Below are 25,119 nucleotides of genomic sequence, written 5' to 3'. Positions count from 1 at the left end.
GAATAACTTAACCTGATTCCTCAATACCAGACACTTTAGTCTGGTATTGTGATGCCAGCATTACTACACAGACATGGAATAGTTTGTGTCATCTCAGGTTGTTCATCTGTTTTGGAAATGGTTGCATATTATCAGAGTGTATTTGAGCTTCTCTGCACCAAAAGAAAGGGAGATGTTTGGAGGTGTGGTTATTTATCATGTAATGGTTTTACTGGTCCAGCCCACTTGAGATCAAATTGGGCTGTATGTGGCCCAGGAACTAAACCCCTGTCATAAGGTATAAAGTCTGATGCTGCTCCACAGACAATAAATCGGGAAAGATGTCATAGATGACACTGAGAGCACCCAGGGAAATGGTCTGAGAATACTTCAACAGAATTAAGTTAATTTGGGTATAAAAAAGAAAAAACATTCTGTGGTTCCACAGAATCCAGCTCCTATTAATTGTCTATGGAGCAGCTCCAGACTTTATACTCTGACATCACAAGTTTGAGACTTCTCTGGTTTCTGGCTCTTTGAGAGAGAGCAGCACATGTTCATAAATACTGATTGAATTTTCCTGGACATGGGCATAACATACTGGAATTCTAAATTTAGGTGGTGTTCCCCTTTAAGGCTTAAAAGTTTATCTGAGTTTGGTCAAAGAGTAATTCACAAAGCAGTTTGGAGCTAAAAATAGCTCAAAAATCTGAGAAAAGTTTGAGCTCATTCAGAGGATGCCTGAGGACTTCACTAAGACCTACTCACAGTCAGTCAGCTGCCCCTCTTTGTGTCAGCGTTTTGGACAAAATACAGTTTACAATACAGTTTAAAGCAGTGGTTTCCAACTGGTGGGTCATGGGTCCATTCTGAATGGACCACAAGTGACACACAAACATGTCAAGTTTGTAAAAAACAGACTTTATTTTTAAGTACAGTGAATTACTGGCACAGAGCTTTTATTTTAAAGTGCTGTTTCCTGCTGTAGAGTGAGTGAATAATTGCCAACTACTTGACAGAGACAGCAAACTAGCTTAATGACATGGCCAAGCACAAGTATGAAGGTGAATATTTTTAACTGTGTGGACCTTGAACTAATAACTAAGGAGAACTCTGGACCCTGTGGTTGAACCAGTTGGGAACCACTGGTTTAGAGCATCTATCAGAATAATCCATCAAACCAAAAATAAGCTCTTAAGATCTCTGTTTGTTCAACAGTTCATTAGGCATACATTAAATAATCACCAACTGCAATTAATATATAAATCACTGGATTACCAGGTCAAATTGGCACTGTCTGTAGAATTACTGCATTTGACAACTACAAAAAATCACTCTATCAACATGTAGGTGGTGTTTAATGACATAAAATCGACCTGGCAAGTCAGTTTTACTATTTTTAATGTATAGAAACAAAATTTAAAATCTATGCTTGGTTGCAATTTGCAATCTCACCACTAGATGCCACTATATCCTGCACACTAGACCTTAAAAGTATCAAAACTAAAAGTACACAGCAGGCAGCAGGATGGACCCTGACCCCATTTCATAGTATTGGATCGGTGCTATTGGATCCATGTAAGAAGCATTTTAATGTTGCAGTTGCGGTGGAGCTCATTTTAACTGCTTTATTGGTTTAATCTGCAATTTATCATATTTTTTAAAATGATCATATTTTTATGTCTTCATCTTAAGAGTAATTAGTTACTCTGCAGACAGAGGAAGCTCAACATTGACTCCAGGGTACTTTAAAACAAAGTGGGCCTACAGAACATGTGCTAAATTCAACTGCTGGAAATACAGGTTTAAGTAAAGTAATGACTTGTATAACAACTTAAACAAATGACAAAAACCTCCCAGGGTAAACATGCAGTGTACTTTAGAAAGAGCAGAGGGGGTGGAGGCTGGAGGATCAGGCTCTTCAGGTATCTCACTGAAATGTTGAAGTGCACCTGTGTTTTTAGTCATGCTAGAATAGTCTCTTTATGGATGTTGTTGATCGGCAGGTCACAGTGGTGGAAGAAGTGCTCAGATCTTTTATTAAATTAAAAGTATCAGTACCACAGTAGGATATACTCTGTTTCAGGTATCAATTATGTATTCAAATTATTATTTAAATAAAAGTATAAATGTATTACCACCAAAATATACTTGTAAAGTATCAAAAGTAGGCTAAAAATACTCATTTTATATGTTTATATATTATATGTTTGTAGTCCTGTTTTTCCTTAATGTATCAAGATATTCACATTCTGGTTTTTTTTCCACTGCCCACTGTCTCATAAAATGTGGGCTCAATTAGAGCTCCTCCCATACTTTAATTTATGTACAATGATTACAACTTTGTTATTGTAATATAACTTTCTCGTAATTGTTCTTAAAATATGACTTTATCCTCACAAAATTAAAACTTTGCTCTTTTCTGACTTTTTTTCCTCTAAAATTACGGCTGTTCTCTTGTAACAGCTTTTCTCTTACTTAACCTCAAAGTATCATATGTAGCCTCTATTGTAAGATGTCATTTTCTTGTAATAGCCTACGCCTCTGTGCTGATAAAACTTTTTTTTTTAATTTTCCTCTTGTAAGGGAATGTTTTTTATTTATAGAGGGGAGGGGGCCAAATAATTTTTAAGCACAAGGGAGGGGCTTATTTTTTTTTTTTAAATTATTTTTCTTTTAGTTTTACTTTTTATTTTGGCTTAAATGAGGGGCCTACAAATGTAAATGGTTGTGTTAAGTAAATATTTTACTGCTGATTTTTAAGAAAAAAATGCCTTCCAATCCCACCTTTGGGTTTTGAAGGCATGATTTTCTTAAAAAAATCATCAAAGTTGCACCATTTATCATTGCCAGAAAAAAAGCCAAAAAACAGAAATGATCAAAAAAAGTTTGTACTTGTACTATTGTATGTCTCATTTAAAAAATAAAATGATTGCACTAACTTGCCAGCATGCATGACAAGAGTGAAAAACCAAGGCTTTTTTTTTCAACTCTAGGATTAAATCTTCAACTTTTAATTTTTAACTTTAAACATCAAAGGGCAAATGTTAAAAGTTTAATAGGTAATTTATGGTGCAGAAAGGGTCATGCATTCCAAAGTCACTCAGGGAGGCTCAAGGAAAAATGTTTGTAGCTTCAGGTAAAGTAAATAATTATAATAATAATAATAATAATGATAATAATTACACTCCAGCCACCACTCTCCTCTGATAGGTGAAGAACAGTCCATAGGAGGACGTTTTATTTCTTAAACAAAAAAAAAGACAACTATATTTTTGTGTCAGTTTTAGTTTTTGAATGGGCTTTTAAATGACAATACATTATTATTATTATTATTATTATTATTACCATTATTATTATCAGTGATGATAATAATATAATTATTATTCTCTGTTCAAAAAGTCTTTATTCTCATAATATTTCTTAAAATATCTCAGCTTCATTCTCTGAGATCTGACGTGTCTCTTTCTTCCAAGAACCGTTAGGTCAGTTAGGCCAACTTCCTTATGGGACTTTTATTTTGAAGAGGCGGAAGTGGTATTCTGGTGGGAGTAACTTGGTCAGCCGGGGCCGGGCGGCAGCAGTGGCAGCAGCAGCAGAAGTCAGTCGCTCCTGTGGTACTTCGGAGTTACCACTAGCAGCCAGTACCAGTCGGAGTACTTGTATGTTCCTGTGCCGTCGTGTGTTACTTTCTGGCCGTTAACGGGAGCTGAGTGTGTCGTCGTGAGTGTGATGGAACTGGACAAAATGGACGAGAACGACTGGAAGTATCACGGAGAGGGGAACAAGAGCCTGGTGGTCTCACACGTACAGGTGAGTAGGCTAGGCTAACACGAAGCTAACCCAAGTTCGGCTAAAGCAGGAGGAGTGTGAATTTAGCTTTGAGAGGACACCCACCGCCCGCGTCACACTTTTCTAACGTTAAATACACATCGCCTCGGTGTTGCTGACGACGGAAACTTTATAGTTATTATCTGGAAAGTATGTTTAAAGCTGAAGGGTGACATGTCAACTGCCAGGAATGAGGATTTTATTTAGCTATCATCGGTACTATTAGCCTGTGTTTGCTAGCTTAGCCGGCTTGTTAGCCAACAACTAAGAGTTCAAATGAGTCCAACCAATAACAAAAGATCGTCACACAGCGACAACAAAGCTTAAAACACCCCGGTTTTTTTGCAGTAACACATAGATTTAAGTCCAGTCAAGGTGACGGACTGACCGGGTGGTGTTAGGTCATAAAAGGTAAGATCCTAACGGGCTGCTGGGAGGCTACATTAGCTAACGGGACCTGCCTGTTAGCAGACTCAGAGGCTGACCGCTAGTCTTTGAGCTCACTTCTATTCAGGTTAATCCGGAGCTGGACTGATCAGGGCAGGGTGGTGAATCCACTGACATGCCCCAGATCGCCTGTGGGAAAGTCTCATTCACGGGACCGTTGCGGTCATGTTGTTATTGAGCAATTGGTGAGATGTTAGGAGGGTATGACATCACAGCAGTAGTGTTGTAATCAGCTCAGGAACTGTCGAGCTTTCTTGGGGTTTTGATTGTTCACAAAGAAATATACATTTTCATCTGTGCTTCACTTTGCATTATTACAATTCCTCACTTTGTTAGATAAGTTTTCTTGTTCATACCAGCTCTGTAATTATTTTTCTTTTATACGTTAGCAGGTGCAGGACGATCTCCAGGGAAGACAGGCAAAGATACATCCTCTTATTCAAATCAAAGTCTGACTAAAAGTGAAACTAAGTTGCTCAAGAAGTCAAAATTAAGTCAGTTTGCACCACTGAACATTTGGCTGTTTGACAAATTCAAGCTGAAGGGAAAAATTCCTTCTGCAGAAGTCACCAAAAAACATGTCCACTACACTTCAAATAATTTAGGAGTGGTTCAAAACTAAGGAGAGGCAGGGCAGGAGAGAGATTTGACTACTGACCGACTGCATGTAAATGTGGATGTTACAGTAACCAGGTTACTGCAATGCATTCAACCATGTTGTCTGGTTTCCTGCATAACCTTATTTCTCTCAGTGTTGTGTTTTTTTAGGGGGGCATGTAGATGTTCACTGCTGGAATATCCTGACATCTGCTATGTCATCATATTCTCAGGTGAATTAATGTTCTCTCTGAAACACACCCAAATACTGACTGAAGTAGTCAGTGTTGCGTGTTGTAACCGTTATATGATGCATTATGTTTGAAAGTTGTAATCAGAGACACTTGTTTCAACCTGCAGTGGAATAACTGTTTCTGGGAAACACTGAGAAAACTTTATGAGCTGTATCATTATGTTAACCTACCCACAGGAATCTCATGGAGATGCTCCTGGATCGACCCTGCCCAGTAGTTCAGGTGTGAATCCAGGTCTGAGGCTCCGCTGATCCTAACTGTGCTTCTCTTCTTTTCTTGCAGCTTTCCAGAGTTCTACGCCTGCTCAAGTATCCGGCCGAGAACTCTGAAAATCCACCACAGGTAAATATTAGTCTGTGTGTCTCAGGTGTTTTTTGAAGCTGAAGACTGGTTCAAATTAATGCTCAGTAAAACATCTTGATCACAGGGAAAGTATTGGGAATCTTTTAGTTTATGTGTGCTTGTTAATTACATTTATTTTTTTGCAATTTGAACTTCTATTCTCTCTAATAGATACTTTACAGTATACCCCAATTTTAACCCTAAAAGTGCTCATCCCCAGCAATTTTACTGTCAGGCTCAATTTCCCCTAGATTGGCTGTAACCTGACGTCCATTATGTGTTTAGATATTATTGTAGTGGTGTTTTTAGATGTTGTAGCATATTGTCAACCGAACTTGAACCACTAGTTTTCACTTCAAAACAGACCAAACTGTCTCATCTGTCAACCATCTGCAGCCCGACCCTTCTTTATTTCTTATTTTTTGTACAAGGTAATTAGAATCATACAAGGTAAAGCCCTTATTTTTGTTATTTAATCAATATTTTTGGGGACACCTCACATCTTGTTTGAATAAAATGTTATTGGAATTTTCAACTGACAGAATTGATCACAGTTGGGTGTGAGCTCTCAAGTCACAACTGGTCATTTGATTGAAAATGTGCAGTGTGAAGTAACGCACTGTAGAAGATTATTAAATCATTGGGGATTTGCAAAGCTTTAGGCTTCTGCACGGTGACCCTGATTGACCAGAGACACTCTGTAACAGCTGAGCAAACACTCAATGTAAAACATTAATTTTAAAAACACAAACAAAAATGAACAAACTGTTAAATGACAGTGTTTAAAGGAATTCTTCACCCACAAAACAACCATTTTTATACCACTTATTCATCTTGCGTTGCCTTAAAGAAAACTATGTCTTTCTTGCATGCCCCCAGTGCACAAAGAATCCAAAAATGGGGGACATTGTTGATAAATTGAAGTAAACCGGGACGCTTTTAACAACAGCAAAAATATATCAAAACATCTGTTCACAAAACTCATGTGGTATAAACCAAGTCTCATGTATCCAGTCATATGCTCAGTGCCTCCCAAACACGTTGCATTGCCCTCAGCCCCTTTTGACCAGGACTAATAGTGAAACTTTTCTATGCTTCCACTTTCAGTCCTGGTCATAAGGGGATGACGGCAAGGCAAACTACTGCACATGTTTTGCTGTTGTCACTTCATTTAATCAACAGTGTTTGCCTTTTTTGGATTCTTTGTTCACTGGATACATGCAAGAAAAAAGTTTTTTCTCGAATTAAAGGTGACACAGTGTGAAAACCTGATATGTAAATGCTCATTTTGTGGGTGAAGTATTCCTTCAAAGTTTACTTCCCCACACTAACTGACTGCTGACTGTCATATACTGAATGATGGCTCGGGTTACCCAATTCCAGTAGGCTTGGATGATATCATGGTATCATGGTATACTAACGTATTTATAAATCCTGACAGTTTAATTTTCAGTGCCATCAAACGTAGATACTCCACTTTCTGTTAAACTGATACAGAGGCTGCAGAGACTAGACTACGTGAAATAACAAGCGATAAATGTACCATTGTCAAATAATCAGAGCAAACCACATTTACACAAATACGTATTTATTGTGAATCTTTAATCACTATATTTCATAAAATAACACTACTTTACCAAATGAAATAAAACTCTTGGCTTAAAACAACAGTCTCGTGGCTGCAAACGATGATCTCGTGCTGCATCCAAAGACACACGCAGGTGTTAAACTGGTTTTATAGTAAACAACAGAGCTGTGTGATGCAAGATCTCAGATTGATGACGGAGTGAAGAAAAATGTCAGTAGTCCTAATGATAATCCTGATAAAGTCCATGACAGAGAGGAGAAAACAGATGTTGGAGTGGATGAAGTTCAAGGTGTGGTTCATACCTGTTAGCAGGGTTACAATGGAAACTTACACTGCCTGGCCAAAAAAAAGTCACCACCAAAAAAAAAGGTCATACACTCTAATATTTCGTTGGACCACCTTTAGCTTTGATTACGGCACGCATTCGCTGTGGCATTGTTTCGATAAGCTTCTGCAATGTCACAAGATTTATTTCCATCCAGTGTTGCATTAATTTTTCACCAAGATCTTGCATTGATGATGGTAGAGTCTGACCGCTGCGCAAAGCATTCTCCAGCACATCCCAAAGATTCTCAATGGGGTTAAGGTCTGGACTCTGTGGTGGCCAATCCATGTGTGAAAATGATGTCTCATGCTCCCTGAACCAGTCTTTCACAATTTGAGCCCGATGAATCCTGGCATTGTCATCTTGGAATATGCCCGTGCCATCAGGGAAGAAAAAATCCATTGATGGAATAACCTGGTCATTCAGTATATTCAGGTAGTCAGCTGACCTTATTCTTTGAGCACATACTGTTGCTGAACCTAGAACTGACCAACTGCAGCAACCCCAGATCATAACACTGCCCCCACAGGCTTGTACAGTAGGCACTAGGCATGATGGGTGCATCACTTCATCTGCCTCTCTTCTTACCCTGATGCGCCCATCACTCTGGAACAGGGTAAATCTGGACTCATCAGACCACATGACCTTCTTCCATTGCTCCAGAGTCCAATCTTTATGCTCCCTAGCAAATTGAAGCCTTTTTTTTCCGGTTAGCCTCACTGATTAGTGGTTTTCTTAGGGCTACACAGCTGTTCAGTCCCAATCCCTTGAGTTCCCTTCGCATTGTGCATGTGGAAATGCTCTTACTTTCACTATTAAACATAGCCCTGAGTTCTACTGTTGTTTTTCTTCGATTTGATCTCACCAAACGTTTAAGTGATCGCCGATCACGATCATTGAGGATTTTTTTCCGGCCACATTTCTTCCTCGAAGACGATGGGTCCCCACTATCCTTCCAGTTTTTAATAATGAGTTGGACAGTTCTTAACCCAATTTTAGTAGTTTCTGCAATCTCCTTAGATGTTTTCTCTGCTTGATGCATGCCAATGATTTGACCCTTCTCAAACAGACTAACATCTTTTCCACGACCACGGGATGTGTCTTTCGACATGGTTGTTTAGGAAATGAGAAGCAACTCATTGCACCAGTTGGGGTTAAATAACTTGTTGCCAGCTGAAAGATAATCGCCCATGCAGTAATTATCCAATAGGAGGCTCGTACCTATTTGCTTAGTTAAATCCAGGTGGCGACTTTTTTTTTGGCCAGGCAGTGTAGTTTAGTGTAATGGTTGCGTGTAGCAGGACAGGGCTCCATTTGGTCACTGCTTTGTTTATTGTCAGTGGAGTAGCAGCAGACCTTACATCCTGGTCTGATTAAAGGCTTGAAGGGACCGTCCTTGATACACATGTAAACTAAAGTATGGCCCCGCCCAACCCTGAATTCAAATAAACTTGGAGCTGCTTATCGGCTGCCAACACTCTGAGGCTGATTCACGACAATAAACAACAGCTAAAGGTATAAAAATTTGAAAGGTTTGTTTATATGAGTTTTATTTGTAGCAACAGCAGGAAAACTGATGAGTGTTTCTAAGTAATCTATTACTCAAACAGATAAAGAAATGAAATATTAGGTGTTTGAGGAGTTTCTGTACTTTAAGAGAAATCCTGGGGCAGCTTTACAAACCAGTGTTTGCTGGTCAACCAGCTGACTTTGTGTTTAACCCTGTCTTTTCCCCCTACAAAGATAGTTGCCATGGTAACTGCTGGTACACAACAAATACACAAGGAACAGTTTCTGTTCAGACTTGCAGATCAGAACTTATGAAAGGACCAACTCCTGACCAGTCAGCGGTGAGGAAGAAAATTAGTCACCATTCCTACAGGATCCCAGTATGGAAAAAATATGTATGTGGTTACACGTGATGTAGATTAGTAGCACTGTAGCTATGTAGGAAGATGATATCTATTTCATACTGTCTACAGAGCAGCTGATTGTTTGTCCAACCAGGGAAACACTGGTTAGTTAATAAACAACGGAACCATTTTAATCAATAAAAGAGTGATGGGGTTGTGGGTCTCAGGTCTGGAACAATGCTCTGCTTACCTAGGATGTTGCTGTTTGCTTAAGTGAGGACAGATAATAAGAGACATTACATTCAATTAATTAGTCATTTGTTTGTCGTATGAAGTCATACAAGGAACAACTTCCGTGAAGTGCGATCCTATAATTTCCCTCAACTTGTACGTTGTGATTTTGCCCTTTCTTCCCTCCTCTGACACAGTAGGCTGCTGCTTTATAATTGCCCGTGTCTCTAGACAGGTAGCATTGTGTGTATGTTTTTGAAAGTGCTGCCAAAAGTGAGGTCCGCAGAAGTTGGTCTGCCAGAGGGTTCAATTTGGCCCGTCAGATGTTTCTAGTGAAAAGTAAATGATGAAAAAAAAAAACATAAGGGAACTCGGGATCCTAGCACCATTTTGCACCTTAACAATACAAAACAATACAACAGGTGTTTGCTTTTAGCCTGTGACCCACCATTAAATTTCAGTTTTGACCCTCCCACGGAAAAAGTTTGGGCACCCCTGATTTATGGCACCCTGGATGGTTCTGGTAATTCCTGGTCTCTGGATGTGGAATGATGCAACTGTAATTTTGTGTACGGTTGCTTTTATTATTGTACAAAGTCAATCCACCGCAGACTCAGAGAATTCACTGATGTCATCAGTGACGTCAAGGATGGTGTCTTGGAACGTGCACCAGACTCAGACAGGTTGGCTCCATCTCTAGCGCCATTAAGGGCATGCATCACTGATTGTTTACATATGTTGACCGCAACAAGATGGCTGCATGGTCGCTCCTCCTGAACACAGGAAGTGGTCGAGTAGATACAGGACATCACCTCACTTTTCCTCCGTCACACTAGTATATATTCACTGTAAAGCACACAGCTCCTCTACAACTCTCTCCAGAGTCCTCAGCTCTGTCAGACTGGCATATAGTGAAAGAGCTTCCTAGTTGAGTGGTACTGTCCAGGATTTAGCCAAGTTTCGTTGAGTCAAAGGATATTACAGTTCCTAATAGCTGGTTGAAAACATGCAGCACGGGTCGTTCCAGTTTAATATCCAACGCCTGTACAATGGCTAACAGGATGCTAGTTTGACTGGTGCCCATCTTTTCCTTCATGTTTACTGATGCTTACATTTGAGAACCTCGACCTAGGCAGCTATCATAAGTCAGCAGGAAGAGAGAGTTTGCAGACTGGTGAGTTGATTTCCTTCCCTGGATAACTGACTCGCAGCCACACACCACCACCACCATCCAACGCCGACCACAAAAAGCACCAGCAACACTTGCAAAATTACCACAAGAGCATAACTTAAACAAGAATTAAGTAGCGCTAATGGAGAGGTGACTGGAAACATCCACACCCCCCTCTTTGTGTCCAAGAGACGATAAATAACTCAAATAACTACTCTGTCAACAGTACATCTCATGACTCAGAACAGGTTATATTTTACCTGTCTGTCTCACGGTCTGTCTATCTGTGTGTTTGTCCTCCAGACGGTGGAACAGGCCTTCCGGCAGATCCAGAACATTGTTGACTTCAGCTCCAATGTGATGAGCAGCCTGCTGGGAGAGAAGTTCATCCACAGTGGGGTAAGACACTGTTGTGTTTACACAGTTTGATGTCATTCAGTAAAAGGTTTTTGTTTTTATCTTATCTTTTATCACTTTATCAACGCTCTATCTCACAGAACATTAAAAGCATGCTTCACTGACTTAACATTACACTGCTGAAACACTGTCGGACTTATGATGAACGAAAAGGGTTAAAATGGATGCAGCAGAACCACAGTGTCTTTATTTAAACCACACATTCCTCTTTTTTGTCAAAACCCAGTGCCTGCATTACCCACAATGCAACCAAACCCCTGATATTACAGTCAGAGGAAGCATTCACACTGGTGCTATTCTGTCCTGGCCAATCGATGGACCGTGGGTCAGTGGTCGTTTCGGGCAGTACCGCCCCAAAACGAGCAGCTGTTGTAACTGCGTGACGTTGTCCATGCAGTTCGGTCCGCTTTAAAAACTGCAGTGTGAAAGTGAACCGAACCAAATGAAGGTGTGAAATTTTTCAGCATTCCCCGCCCAATCAGACTGAATTCCCCGGACTCTCCCGGTGTGAATGCGCCCAGAGATTCAGGTGTGGCTAATATACATTTCTCCTTGATGCTGAAACAAACAAGACAAGTACGAAACAAACAACAATGGCTGCCAGACTAAAAAAATGAAAACTCCAGACGGATACATTTCAATATAAGCAAGTTTGTGACCAGTAACTGTAGCCTGGGACTGTTTTACCTCCCTGGTTGAGTAAGTCGGGAAAAGTCTGTTAAATTTTGCACTTCAAAATAAGTAAAGGTGCATATATTATTATTTATTTTTTTCCTTTAGCATAATCAGACCTGGGTGATGAATCAGGGAACTTTCTAGCAGCAGACATTCACAAAAACAGTGAGTTACATTGTTGAAATCTGAATCTCCCTGGGTCAGATGGTGCCTAATTTTAGATTTAAGTATCAGATGGAAGTTAGATTCAGCAGCTCAATTTATTTGCCTGTCAAAATTAGAGCATATAAAAAAGTCACGATCAAAGCTGGCTCTGTACGTTATGCCCCTCATAATATACTGATGACCAGCACAGTGCCAGTGGATCACATTACTTTACATACAGTAGAAAACAGAAACCAAGATGCTGCAGCAGAGACAGATGTTTGGACATGTTCCGTCCACAAACTGGACTAACGTGACTGTCCTTATTTTCTCCACAGGAAGTGGTCAAACTGCCGCTGGAGTTTGTACGACAACTGTCAATCAAAGTTCAACATCAAAGACCTGGTAAAACTTTTTTTTTTTGTTTCTGTGGGAAACATCTGGTATCAAAATCTAGTAAAGGAGCAGTTCAGCATTTTGTGAAATACACTTCTTTTGTTGTATGGAGTCAGATGAGTACTGAAAATGATCTGTGTGTGTGTCTGTGTGTGTGTGTGTCTGTCTGTCAGCCTGGCGCTGTGATAAGGTGATGGACATCTACAGCGGCTGTGCTCTCTGTTTGCCCAACCTGACATCTCCAGCACTCCACCCATCAACACACACTCCTCCACTCTGCATCGAGATCAAGGTACACACACACAGACATGCACACACACGTGGATATCTTTTGCATAAAATTGCTTCGCCCAGTTTAATTTGAATAGTGGCACAAACATTGTTTAATAAAAGAAAGGGGAAACATTTATTCCAAGTAAAGAAGTATACACAAAAGTAATAATAAATTTCAGCCTGGTTTTAATTTAATAAGCCTGGGTTTAACTTTACTTCCATCTCAGTAATAAAACTCCAGATCTGATTAAAGATGAATTAATTCAATTTTATTTATATAGCCCAATATCAGAGGCCTTTAAAGTATACAGCACCCTCTGTCTTTGGACCCTCACAGCGGATAAAGGAAAAACTCCACCCCCCAAAAAAAACTTTTAAAGGGGTAAAAAATGATGTTCTTGTCCCGAGAAGCAGTTTCAGTTTCAGAATTGTTTGCCTGTGAATCACCCTCACCCAAACAACACATCACATGACGGACCGTGGGTGCATGAGTGGTACTCAGCTGATGCTATTTTATGTTTTGTTTGTAGCCTAAATGTGGTTTCCTGCCATCCTCCAAACATGTCAGCAAAGACATCAAGACCAAAGTGTGTCGCTTCTGCATGCACCAACACTACAAGGTAACTACAGCCACTGTGCAGAGGAACTACAGCTACACCAACTATAGTACAACAGCCTCTCATTATTATTCACTGACCGTCACAGATCATGTCAGCTGTAACTTGATGGCAGACCAAAAAACTAAACTAAACTTGTCTGTTGTCAGGTTTGTGTGCTCTCTGCATAGGGTGTTTGTAATTGTCTGATTAAAGATTGTTTGTGAGGGAAGATCCTCCACTCTGTGTCACCACTGTACACTCAAAAGTGGGCCGCGTGTTTCTGTAGTTCCAACAACGGAAACAGAGCAATACATCTTGTCATTAATCCCATTCCTATGTTGAAATGTCACGTCAAATTCATAATTTAAAGGTCCAGTGTGTAGGATTTAGGGGCATCTATTGGCTGAAATGGTATATAAAATTCTTAAGTATGTTTTCATTTGTTTATAATCACCTGAAAATAAGAATCCTTGTGTTTTTATTACCTTAGAATAAGTTGTTTATACCAACATATGGAGCAGGTCTTCTATGGAGTCTGCCATGTTGTTGTTCAGTATCCCAGAACAGACAAACCAAACGCTGGCTCTAGATAGGGCCATTGCCGTTTTGCATCGGCCACCGTAGTTCTTCTACATGCTTGTCACAAGGGAATTTCAAGCTCTGCAACCTCACCCCTAGATGCCACTAAATCTGACACACTGGACCTTTAAGCTTATAAATGTTATTTGAATCAGGACGTCAGTATTTGGGTCAAACAGCTCTTGAAAAACAAGATGTGTAAAATGTAGTGATCTACAGCTGCTATATCAGTGTGGCAGATACATATTTAATCAATATGTAGCTACATAGAATCTTTGGATTGGACTACAGAAAAACTAATGTTTCTATGACTTCATCACATCAGCCTTTCTTTCACGTCTTCATTCGTCACCTTGTATTCTGTCTCTCCAGGTGGCCAATGGGAAGTGGAAGAGACGCAGTCTGTACTGTCCTCTAGACCTGTTCTCAGGGTGAGATTACCGCAGCTACTACCGTTACCATCAACAGTGCTCTTGAGCTATGTGTGGAACTCATATGACCAGTTATATTGTGGTGATGTAAACAGTGATAACAGTACTGTATACATCAGTTCAGCAACAAATCCTTCCACCACGCTCCAGATTTAGTGACTGATAGAAAAGCTGCCTCAGTGTTCTACAGCTGACTCTGATGTTCTCTGTCTTTTTCTCGTGTTGTCCAGGAACAGACAGAGAATGCACTTTGCCATCAGACACCTGATAGAAGAACCTCAGAACAACTTCAAAATCTTCAAGGTGAGACACAACCGCACCTGTTGTCCAACTCCATCAGCAACACAACTATTGGTTTAAAGAACAGAAAACATGGAGCACCCCTGAGTGGAGGAATAAACTCAATGATTTGAACAGGAAGTGTAAAGTGAAGGTGGTCCACTCTGCTCAAACGTTATGATGGTGCTGATGTAACTTGTGACACATGGAAAAGGAATAAAGAGTATTTGAATGACTGATGGGGCTCAGAATGCAGAGCTATTGATCAAGAATCTGACGCAAGAATAAGCCAGACTCTCGAAACTTTGTCTCAGCTTGAGATGACTCAAGTTCCAGAAACTGTGACTACCTAGATCCCCTAGTTCAGTTTTTCATTTTGAACCAAAGCTGTGACAAATATTTTAAGAAATTCATCCTCAAATGTCTCTGTGTGTTTCAGGGCGGTCAGTGTATCTACAGCAGTAAGGAGGGCAGTGACGACTCCTTGGACCTGAACTCTCTGCTGCATCATCTCAGACCATACTTCCTGTACGGAAACAACCGAATCAACAGTCACATGAACAGCAAAGCTGTCCTGAACGACTTCATCCAGGTAAAACCAACACACAAATATTTGTGTAAAGGGGTTTATACACACTTTTAATTCAAAGTAAAAATATATTGGTGTTGTGCAGCTGAGCAGTAGACTATAAACGTACCCATGCTAACATCAAGAGTCCCCAGTGGACCAAATTCTGCTCATGTCTCAGTGTCAGAGCAAAACAGACAAACTTGGAGTGTTTTCCAGATGTGAAACGGCTCAGTCAGGTGGAGATGTGAGAAGAGAAACTCACAACAGGTGTCACAGTGTCAGTCTAAAGTTTGTCTCTTTTTAAAGACCCTGGGTTGAAGTTAGAAATGTAGAAGTTCTAGTCAGGTTAGTGTTTGACTTTTTAAAATGTAAGTTATTTTGCAACTATTGATCCGTTATGAAAGTTTAAATGAGAGATCCTGACTCTTTAAACTGATTATGAAGACTCACCTCTGTTGGTCAAACCATCTCTTTGTCTGTCTGTAGGTCCTGGTGAACGCCCTGCTGAGTGGTGGAGGAGGGGATGGAGGGGTGGTGACAGACAGACGAGGAGAAGGGCGGAGCTTCTGTGAAGCAAGTCTGTTCAACAAGGAGAGAATTCGCCACGGTAAGAACCTGCCCGTCTCCCAGTCTGTTTTACTGACTGACAGTTTTCTGTTTCTTTCTCAGTGATTTTCACTCAACAGGTGAACAATTTATTTGACAGGGAACATACAAAAGCTAGTTCTCAAACCCTGTGTCTGAACAGGGACAAAACCTGTGAAAGTTTTAATATGTGACGGAAGGAAACTCAGTTTTTTGTGTGTTTAATGAAAAAGTCCGCCTGTGGTGACGAGGTCTTTGTAATTCTGCTTCTCTCAGAGCAGTGTGTAGTGAAAGCCTTTAAAGCGGGTGCGGCTAAGCTGTGGGTGTTTTACAAACTAACTGTGTGTCAGAGAACACTGACATTTTCAAGGCTCAACAGATTGAATTTGGTAAGTGTATTACAGTGGTGTCGGTTTGGACTTTGTGGTTTGAGCTTTACTAAATCTGGAAGCTCATTAAGTTCAATTTACTGAACACACAATACACAGACTGTAAAATTAAACATTATTAGCACAACTTTATTTTTTTGTCCTTAAGTCTAGTCTCTTAATAATGATTATAAGACAAAAGCCCACTTCAGACTAAATATTTGCAACAAGATTAAACCAATTTAGAACGTTGCTGTGGTGTGAACTGCGTCGTCTCAGCTCGACTCGAGCCAGTTGATCATGTCACCTGCGACTCAGCTTGTCAGATAGCCAGCGGCTTGTTTTAGAATGTAAGACATGTCAACTGTTTCAACAGCCAATTGGCTTGGAGAGAAATCGGTCAACCTGTCAGGTTGTGTGTTCGCTCGGCCTTCATCCCTGCTGAGCCTGAGTCCATTTTATTTACATCCCCGTGGCAGTTGATACATGTTGCTCTCCTTCCTCAGGATGTTGTCAGTGTTTGACGGTGGGTTGCTGCTGCTGCTGCTCCTCACTGTATGTGTGCGTGTCACACAGAAACACACTCACTGACTTATTTATCAGCGCAGGTTATTTGAATTATTTTGGCCTATTTGTTATGACTATGATCTATCTGAAACTTGTTTCGTTTGTTTTTGCCGTTTCATTATTACAAGAAATGCAACTGTAACAAGTACAGTACAAGTAATAATTATTACAATACATTTAAAGCCTTTAAAAACACCCAAGGTCACCTTACAGACCATAAAAATAAAACCAAATAACAAGTAAAATACAGACAGAACAAGATAAGTATCTCTCTATTACTATTGTCATTCATATTTTAACAAGATACAAGTTGTATTCAGCTATAAAATAAGCCTGAAAGGCTGTAACATCAGAAAGGAGGTGCTGTGACAGTTATATAGGTGTCATTCTTGGAACCCATTGGCTGTATTCAGCGTCTGACTTCCGGCAGACGGTGATACAGCCTCTGGGGGCAGACCCCCGATTTTTTGGCATTCCGGTTTGATTTGGGCGGAGGAGGCGAATTTCCGTTTCCGACTTCCGTTTATATATAAGTAAATATGCTGAACCATTGCGATGGATTCAGAGTTTGCAGTGACGCCAATTATGTTCCGCCTTGTAAGTTCACCGCACGGACCGTTTAGCCTGGCAACAACTGCAGCTGGCTCAAACGTGATGGGTCAAGATCACGCGGACTACAGACAGCCTACAACCGGAAACCAGGGCTCTTCCGCTCTTCTTCCGGAGGCAAGATCTCCGGGGTTTGCCAACAGACTCTACATTCAGTGAATGTAGAGTCTGTATAGAGAGACTATATAGGTGTAAACTGGCAGGTTGTCAGAACGTTGCAGAATGGCATATTAGTAGTTGCAAGCTTTGACCTGTCCAGTCATAAATCTTTAGTCTCAACTGGACTAATAAAATTCACAGAGCTGCTGTGGAAAACTACATGATGCTGCTGCTTGTGCTGATGTGAATTGTGACTGTAACTCCGCCGACCAGTCTTGACAGATCCGTCTGTCTCTCCTCTCTCAGAAAGGATTGTCTTATGTGGCAGCCTCCCTCAGAAATGTTTGCGGTTTGAAAGAAGCACTTTTGTCTTTTCACAAACATTTTGCTCACAACATCCGAATGTATGTAAATATGTGAAACTAAAAACCTGACTCGTTTCTTTTTGTGCATGTTTCCTTTATACTGAAGGAGACATTAAATATTCTTCCTGATTGAAGCATTTAAAGTAAACCAGAATTCTGACCTGATGAGAACAGAAAAGATGACCACCCTCTCTGTCTCTGTGTGCAGGCTCTCAGGGTTTACCCAGCGACAGTGTTTTGTTCAGGATTCTTCAGACTCAGATGTTGGACACACTGGACATTGAGGGACTTTACCCTTTGTACCGCCGTGTGGAGCAACACCTGCAGGACTTCCCCAAGGAGAGGTAATACACGGTTAGAGAGTATCAGAAAAAAACTGTAGTAACTTTTTAGTTTTGATAAATCTCATTTGCCCATTACTTATAAAGAGGCACGGTTTTATCTCTGGCATCACTTCCTGTCCGTGTCTGTGTTAGAACTCGTCTTCAGATGGACGGGCCGTACAACGAGGCCTTCTTGGAGAAGCTGCAGAAATGTCCGACTGAGGATGACGGCTCTGTGGAATACGCTGTTGCCAAGGTGAGACAGAGCTAGAACCTAATGTTTGGTTCCCTGCTGTAATATTTCTCCTAATGTCAGCTGACTGTCTGTAGGAGAAATACACACTGGATAAATCATCAGTACAAACACTGAGCTAAAAAAAATCCCAGAGAACGTTGTTGTTGTTAACAAAATATCCACGTAAGTAGTTGCAGTAAAGTTCCACATAACAGACTGAGGGAAAACACAGTTTTTTTAAAGAAGGAACAAGTGAGGTCCTGCAGTGAAAGTGGAAGCAAAGTAATAGCTGCCAATTTCTTTTCTGTAAATCAGTTACCAGTTCGGAGTGGTTTTCCACCCTCTGAACATTTACATAAAAGCCTAAAGAGAGTTGTTTGTCTAACTGCTGTGTTTTTACTTCAGGTCCACCAGTACCGCGTCGCCATGACAGCCAAGGACTGCTCCATCATGGTCGCCCTGGTGCCCAGCAGTGAGGAAGAAGAGGACGATGAAGGGTAAGAGTTAAGCTCTGGATGGCATGTTAATCACTTAGAAGAATCTCATTAAGTGAGAGGCTAACCTTCAGTCTGTAGTACAAGTCCGAAAACCAAGATGTTCTTAGCAGTGCCAGTTCAGGTCAGGTCAGCCATTGTTAGCAGTATGAGTTAAGAATGTATTACTTAGCATTTTAGACATTTAAAAACTGCAGCAGCATGTTCACAGATAGAAGTTGGTCAGGACTGCAAATGTTTTAGTAAGACACAAATACAACAGAAGTGCTGTTAAACAGGACATTACTACAGCTTTCACAACTGAAGATGTGTGCAGCAGCCATATTGGATTTAGAGGTTGCGTTATTGGGGTTCTTATGACTTTCCGAGTTGGCAATCTGACCTCTGGAAAAAAAATCTGTCTGGAAACCCAGAAATTTTGAAGTGCCAGTACAAATTGAACACTCATAAATTTTGGTCTTTACAGACCTCATATACTGTGTTGTAAAGAATCATTGTGTAATAGCTGATGAAGTCCACTAGGTGGAGCCAGACGTCAGCTCAGCACGTTTAAACCAAAACATTTCCGACTCACTTCTTCCTGGTCATTAATGCTCTCCTCCTCCTCCTCCCCCAGTCTCTCCAGTCAGAGGCGGCTCAGGGACTTCCTCTCCTCCAGACCTCCTGCTTTCTCTTACTCAGTCTCCATTTTGGATCTGGACCCGAAACCGTTTGACAGCATCCCCCGCCAGCTGCGCCTGGACCAGAAGATCGTCTCTTGCTACCTGAGGACTGGTGGAACCTTGCCAAAGGGCTCTCTGCCACCGCTCTCTGGCATCTTCACAGCTGCAGAGAGAGAGGACTGCACGCTGCTCTTTCACCCTGTGTGAACACCTAACAAGAGCCGGACGACCCTAAGGACGAAGACTGATGCCACGCTGATGCCTCAAACGGAGTCGCCATGTTGATGCAGAGGTCGAGAATCACTTCAGACCAAAGCTGTTGATGGGAGACTTCCCTGCAGCACTTTGTCTTCACTCAGCTCATGTCGACAGGTGTCAGCTCTGTCTGCTGCTGCTCAGCAAATTTAAAATCTCCAGGAAGTGACCACTCAACCACCAGATGTGTGAGTGACTTCCAGATATTTCTGTTACTGATCCAAGACTTTTTTTGTGTTGCTGTGGCGACCAACTTCTCGCTACTGTCAGGAGGTGAACCCCAACATCACAGTTCCGTTCTGTCATAATTCATATTTATGAGAGTTCGGACTAACCCCTCCGACAGGACTCTTTTTGTGGTTGTCATGGCAACAGCATAACTGTTCTCATTCTCCGTGGCAACACTGCTGACAATAAAGCTCTGAGAAGAGGAAAGAAGAGAGGAGAATGAAAATGATGCAGAGTAATGCAGGTTGTGAGCGTAGATGTACGTATGATGTCATTTCCTGAATGTAGGCGGGGCCTCAGGTAGAGTTGGCACCGAGGCGAAGCCAATATGTTTGTCCAGGTTGAACTGGTGTTCTCTTAAACGTCACTATGGTAACAGAAACACTGGTTACCATAGTTACAGCCACAGAGGAGGGTCTGTGTGAGTCTCAGTTCTCTGCTGGACTCAGAGGAGGTTTTCAGTCCAACTCTTCACACTGATCATCTCATAACTATTTAATTAACGAGAGCAGGTGATGCAGCGTTGTGTTGTATTGAAAACCTTCATGAACCAGAACTGAGAGGTGACAGCGAGCGATGCTTATCCTCCTCGTTTGTTTTGTTTGACTCCTGTTCAGTTATTAGCGGCACGTTAACACATTTTCTCATCAGGCATTTTGTGCCGATTGAAGGTCAAATGTCGGTGACTTTTTCTTTATCAGGGACGAGAGCGGAGTGTCGGTAAAGGGTCAGTTTACCCAAATAAAACTGTTTATCCTCTTCTCAGCCACAATAATTTACAGATTACACTATATACAGTTTTTTTTTTTTTTTAAAAAAAATCAGTCTGTATGGAGAAGTTCAACTGAAAGAGAAAAACCACACATTGGCGACTTTATTAGGTACACCTGTACAATAGAATGCAATCCAGTACAACAGTACAATCTTAAATTTTGTCCATATTAAAGTTTAAATGTTCATTTTCTGTTGATACTGTCAGAGAGAGGTTTTATTATACTGACAGGTATTTCTAATATTTCGTCCACCCCATTCACAAACATGAGGGGGGCAGATCTCATAATTCAGTCCAGTACACCAACACACCATCTAACACCTCAGTAATTAGCTTATAGTTAAATTAGCAGTTGAACATTATGATTGCTCAGGGTAACACAGTGACGGGGCCGTTGTATTGGATTGCACTAGCTTATACAGTTGTAGTCTTCTTAGTACTGTGTGTTTATATTTAGGTATTTTGGGTGAACTAACCCTTTAAGGTCCAGCTGGGACCTCTGACCATGTTGCTCTTGTAGGGTTCTTAAAACATTTTTGTCCAGCTGCCTTTTTCTGTTCTGACATAAAACCTCCTTTTGTGTTGAAAAGAAAAAGCACATTATTTTAACCTTTACTGTTGTCAGAACAACATTCATCGTGTTTTGTTAGAAGCATTTTAGTAGTGGTCTAACTGGGAATCCCCACTGGAGGTGAGATACGAGTGGAGTGTAAGCGTTCTGTTATCCAATCCACACTGACTAGTTTTGTGCTAACCTGCTTTCACCTGGCTGACTGACAGCAGAAGTTTACTGAAGCTGAAAGACAGACTGGGAGCTCATCGATTAAAGGATGTTTGTGTGATTTTAACAACTACATGTGCAGATTACCCTTCACTAATGTGACACAGATAGACTTGAAGCTTAACAAATGCGGAGGATCAGTGTGGATTGGTAAATTTAACAAATAATGGACCTAAAAAAAGCCTCTAAAAAGCTTTCAGTGGGGATTGGCCCTAACACTCCAGATACGTAGCTTTGTAAAGGTACGGTTACATTATACTTCAAGTATCTGCTCCATCTCCTCTTCACAGTTGAAACTCAAACCATCAAAACAGCCACGAGTTTGCCGTTTGGTGCGGACTCACAGGTCACAGTTCACCATTGACCTGTGATTTCACACCGTTGGCTGATAGAAACACTGATGCAGTGTGTCATCACGCTACCAGACTTCACTGAACAGAAGACTAATGTGACCGTACACTCGCAGAGCAGGAAGCAGAGCCAGAACAGAGGATTTTGAAGTGAAGCTTTCTGTCTCTTCAGTTTGATCTACTGTAGATCAATCTGACCCACCAGAGCAAAGGCTGCTGGGTAACAGAGAGCGGTCCTCGTCAGACAGGCCGAGCTTCATGCTGCTGCTCCGCTGGTTTTTGTGCCATAAGTGGCTTGTTGTGTGTTTGTCAGTGTGCCTAAATGTTGTGGTAGGACTGGAGGGTGGTGGTGGTGGTGTGTGTGTGTGTGTGTGTGTGTGTGTGTGTGTGTGTGTGTTGAGAAACTCAATTTGTTACAGGCTGCGTTCACAGCTGAGATCTGAGACTGATCTGCTGTGATTTGTCTCGGTCGAGACTGACGGATCAGTTTTGGAGCCACTGTGGACGCAGCCGTGAACTCTCAGTACCTCGAACTCCTGACGACCCGATCTGAAGCTCAACAGGGTCGTCTGATGTTTGCAAAACGATGCGTTCAGGAGTCGCTGGGAGGTTTCTGAGGACAGGGCGGTGATGTCACCAGGAATTGAAACTTGTACCCGGCTCTTTGTTTCCATCATCAGACGAGTGTTGACTTCATTTTGAGGACTTAAGTCCAGATGCTGTTTGTGTTCGGATTATCTCGGGTCTTTGTGTCATCAGGTCCAAACCTGTTGTTTCCTCTCCTGGTGATGTCATCGTCCTCTTTAACCAGCAGCGCTCACGGAGGCTTCAGATAAACTGGTAACACTTGACTTAAGTTCCTGTTTACAGTGTCCACTCTCCAACCTTCACCACCTCCATCGGCCAATCAAACGTCTCAAACAAATCACACTACAAGACTGAAACTTCAGACGACAGTAAATCCCTCACATTCTGCTCTGATCTCCAAACATCAGGCAGAAGGTGATGAATGCCGTGTTTATCAGCAGCAAGTAAACATCTCTGTGACGTGAGTAAATCACATGTCCACCCAGTTATCAGCAGGGTCACATGGTCAACAACTCTGTTAAATCCAAACACTAGAGAGAATTAAAAAAAGACAGATTTTAGTCTGTCAATCAGATTTCTCTTCAACTCATTGTTACCCTGGACCTTGATTTGACCATTAACCAATCACGTCACCCCCTTTTTTGACTGACACCTTAGATGCCTGGTTGTCTGGGAGACGGAGGAGTTAAAAGGCTGGAGAGTGGACAGCAGTGAACTGAACCAACCACTGATCGTTCTAACTGTTGAACTAAAGATGCAACAGGCAGCACAGCAGGAAAGCAGAGGCTCATGGGAGTTAAGAGGGAGGACGGTGGGATATTGTCTCTGAGTGAGACAAAGATTTGATGTCACCATGACTTCCATGTTTTTTTTTGTTTGTTTTTTTTTTTTACTTCTAAAATTTACAAATGTAACACCAAAACATCCAATCAACTTCATCTTCATCTGAACACGTGATTTTCATAATGTTGTCAGTGTGATCATTAGAAAAAGTAGCCGCAGTTTGTGTCTCAACACGTTCTCAGATTTATGAGGGTTTTATCAGACAGCTCAGGAAGGTTGTATGACTGCAGCATGAAAATACAGTGTTGACAATGCAACACTATAACCGTTAATTTAGCGTTCAGTTATGTTAAAAGACCTGGCCGACAAAGACGGTAATTTCAGCACGTCATCAGTGTCGGTCGTTATTGGCTTTTGGCTTTCAGAATTGGCCAACATGCGTTTTCTTATTTTGAGCAATGAATAACGTCACATACATTGAAAAGTATACAATTTCATGTCTCCATCTGCTGGTGGGCCTTCATGATACGAGTCTGCATGCATAATATGATGTTAATTCACTACAGAAGAGACGTGATGATCACTGAAATTAGGTGGGGAAAAAAATATATCGACATCGGTATCGCTTATTGGTCAAATGAGTTGTTACATATTGGCACAACAGATATCGGCAAAAAATCCAATATCCAATATTGTGGAGCTATCAACTATATAATACACTCTTTATCAGGAGCTAAAGTGTGTTAGTTGTCGAACGTTTAAGTCAAGATGGATGAGATGGATGTGTGATGAGGTCAAAAGCTCCAGAACAGGAGAGGAAATGGACTCTGAGTTGAGATTGCTTCGTCGTATTGGTTCATGTTGTATAAGGTGGATAAAGATATGTCATTTCTTGCTACCATCTTTCTGTAGATTAGGTTGTGAGTTGCAAAAAAAAAGTTAAAAAAAAAAAAACCAACAACATTTTTATCATGCAGCAATAGAATATTTTTTCATCTGGGTAGAGAACCTTGAAGAATTTTGGAAGAAGTGTTGTTGGGTGGAGATTCAATTGATGATATTAAAAGGTGAGAGACACAAACTGGGGCTCAATAAAACATAGAGCTGACACATTTTAAAATAAATGCCTTTAAGATTAGGTTTAAGTTTACAGAGGAAACAAACTTTGTCCTCACTCTGAGACGAAGCCCTGACAGGTGAGCAGCAGTCTGATTGGTCCGCTGCCTCTGCCTCCGCCTGCTGCCTGAGCGTCAGCCTGCAGAAACATCACAGCACTGTGATACCTACAGACTTATAATAACTGCGTGTGTGTAAATAGCTGAGAGAAAAAAACTTATTTGACAATACAAAGGCGACACTGCTGTCTTGCATTTTGTATTTAAATTATTTATTTTTGTAGATTTTGACCAATGAGCTCTGCTGTTACATGTGTCACAGCCGTGCTCTTTCTATTGAATAAAGATTTCTAAGAGACTAAACCGTCACTGTGTGTGTGTCAGTTATTGGACATGTTAGAATATAAAAGCTTTATGTGGGTATAACAGAGATGAAGATGTGAGTTATGTGTCCTGAGAGAGGCTGATCGCCATGATGACGGCCTCCATGGCGGCTTCAGGTCCCAAAATCCTCAGCAGGCTCTGAAAGGCCTCAGTAGCGCCGCCTACAGCCTGAGAGGGAAACAACTGCAGCGCTGCAGAAACACAAAGAGGAACGACAAAGTGAATATCCTCTCATCTCTGTGTTGAAGTAAATTAACTTTAATTAAATTGTGAAATTAATTTAAAGTCTTGGTAACACTTTCTGCAATTTCCAAATAATGTGATAACATCCACAGAGTTTGCTGGCTGGTACTTGTGAAGGGAAAATGGAGACTGAGGCCAATTTGTACACTTTTCAATTATTTAATTCTAAATAATTGCTTGAAGAGCTGCAATAATAAGTCAATTTGACAGAAAGTAATTCTGCAACTATTTTGATAATCGATTGATTGTTTTAGTTTTAGTCAAGCAAAGAAAATGCCAAAAGATATGCAAGGTCCAGATTCTCAAATGTGAGGATTTGATTTTTTGTGAT

General features: G+C 41.0%; 2 protein-coding genes across 2 annotated transcripts in view; one reads left to right on the top strand and one right to left on the bottom strand.

Moving 5' to 3' along the window:
- The first annotated feature begins 3,540 nt into the window (after positions 1 to 3,540).
- Positions 3,541 to 24,524, top strand: ippk (inositol 1,3,4,5,6-pentakisphosphate 2-kinase). Its single transcript, XM_033625806.2, has 14 exons — positions 3,541 to 3,792; positions 5,391 to 5,450; positions 10,922 to 11,017; positions 12,193 to 12,259; positions 12,424 to 12,542; positions 13,054 to 13,143; positions 14,074 to 14,132; positions 14,363 to 14,435; positions 14,851 to 15,003; positions 15,469 to 15,589; positions 17,784 to 17,919; positions 18,052 to 18,154; positions 18,539 to 18,630; positions 19,244 to 24,524. Exons 1-14 carry the CDS (start codon positions 3,712 to 3,714, stop codon positions 19,494 to 19,496), a joined length of 1,503 nt encoding a protein of 500 aa, XP_033481697.1. The 5' UTR covers positions 3,541 to 3,711; the 3' UTR covers positions 19,497 to 24,524.
- The window catches only part of cenpp (centromere protein P), a 131,523-nt gene continuing 130,379 nt past the window's right edge, over positions 23,976 to 25,119 (bottom strand). The window contains exon 9 of the mRNA XM_033625809.2: positions 23,976 to 24,736. Coding sequence (XP_033481700.2) covers positions 24,606 to 24,736 — 131 coding nt within the window. The 3' untranslated portion in view covers positions 23,976 to 24,605. The remainder of the gene's footprint in view (positions 24,737 to 25,119) is intronic.

The sequence above is a fragment of the Epinephelus lanceolatus genome, chromosome 1 (assembly GCF_041903045.1).
Source record: "Epinephelus lanceolatus isolate andai-2023 chromosome 1, ASM4190304v1, whole genome shotgun sequence".
NCBI classification, from domain to species: domain Eukaryota; kingdom Metazoa; phylum Chordata; class Actinopteri; order Perciformes; family Serranidae; genus Epinephelus; species Epinephelus lanceolatus.
Note: the sequence above shows the minus strand (reverse complement) of the source record. Positions and strands in the feature narration are given on the sequence as shown.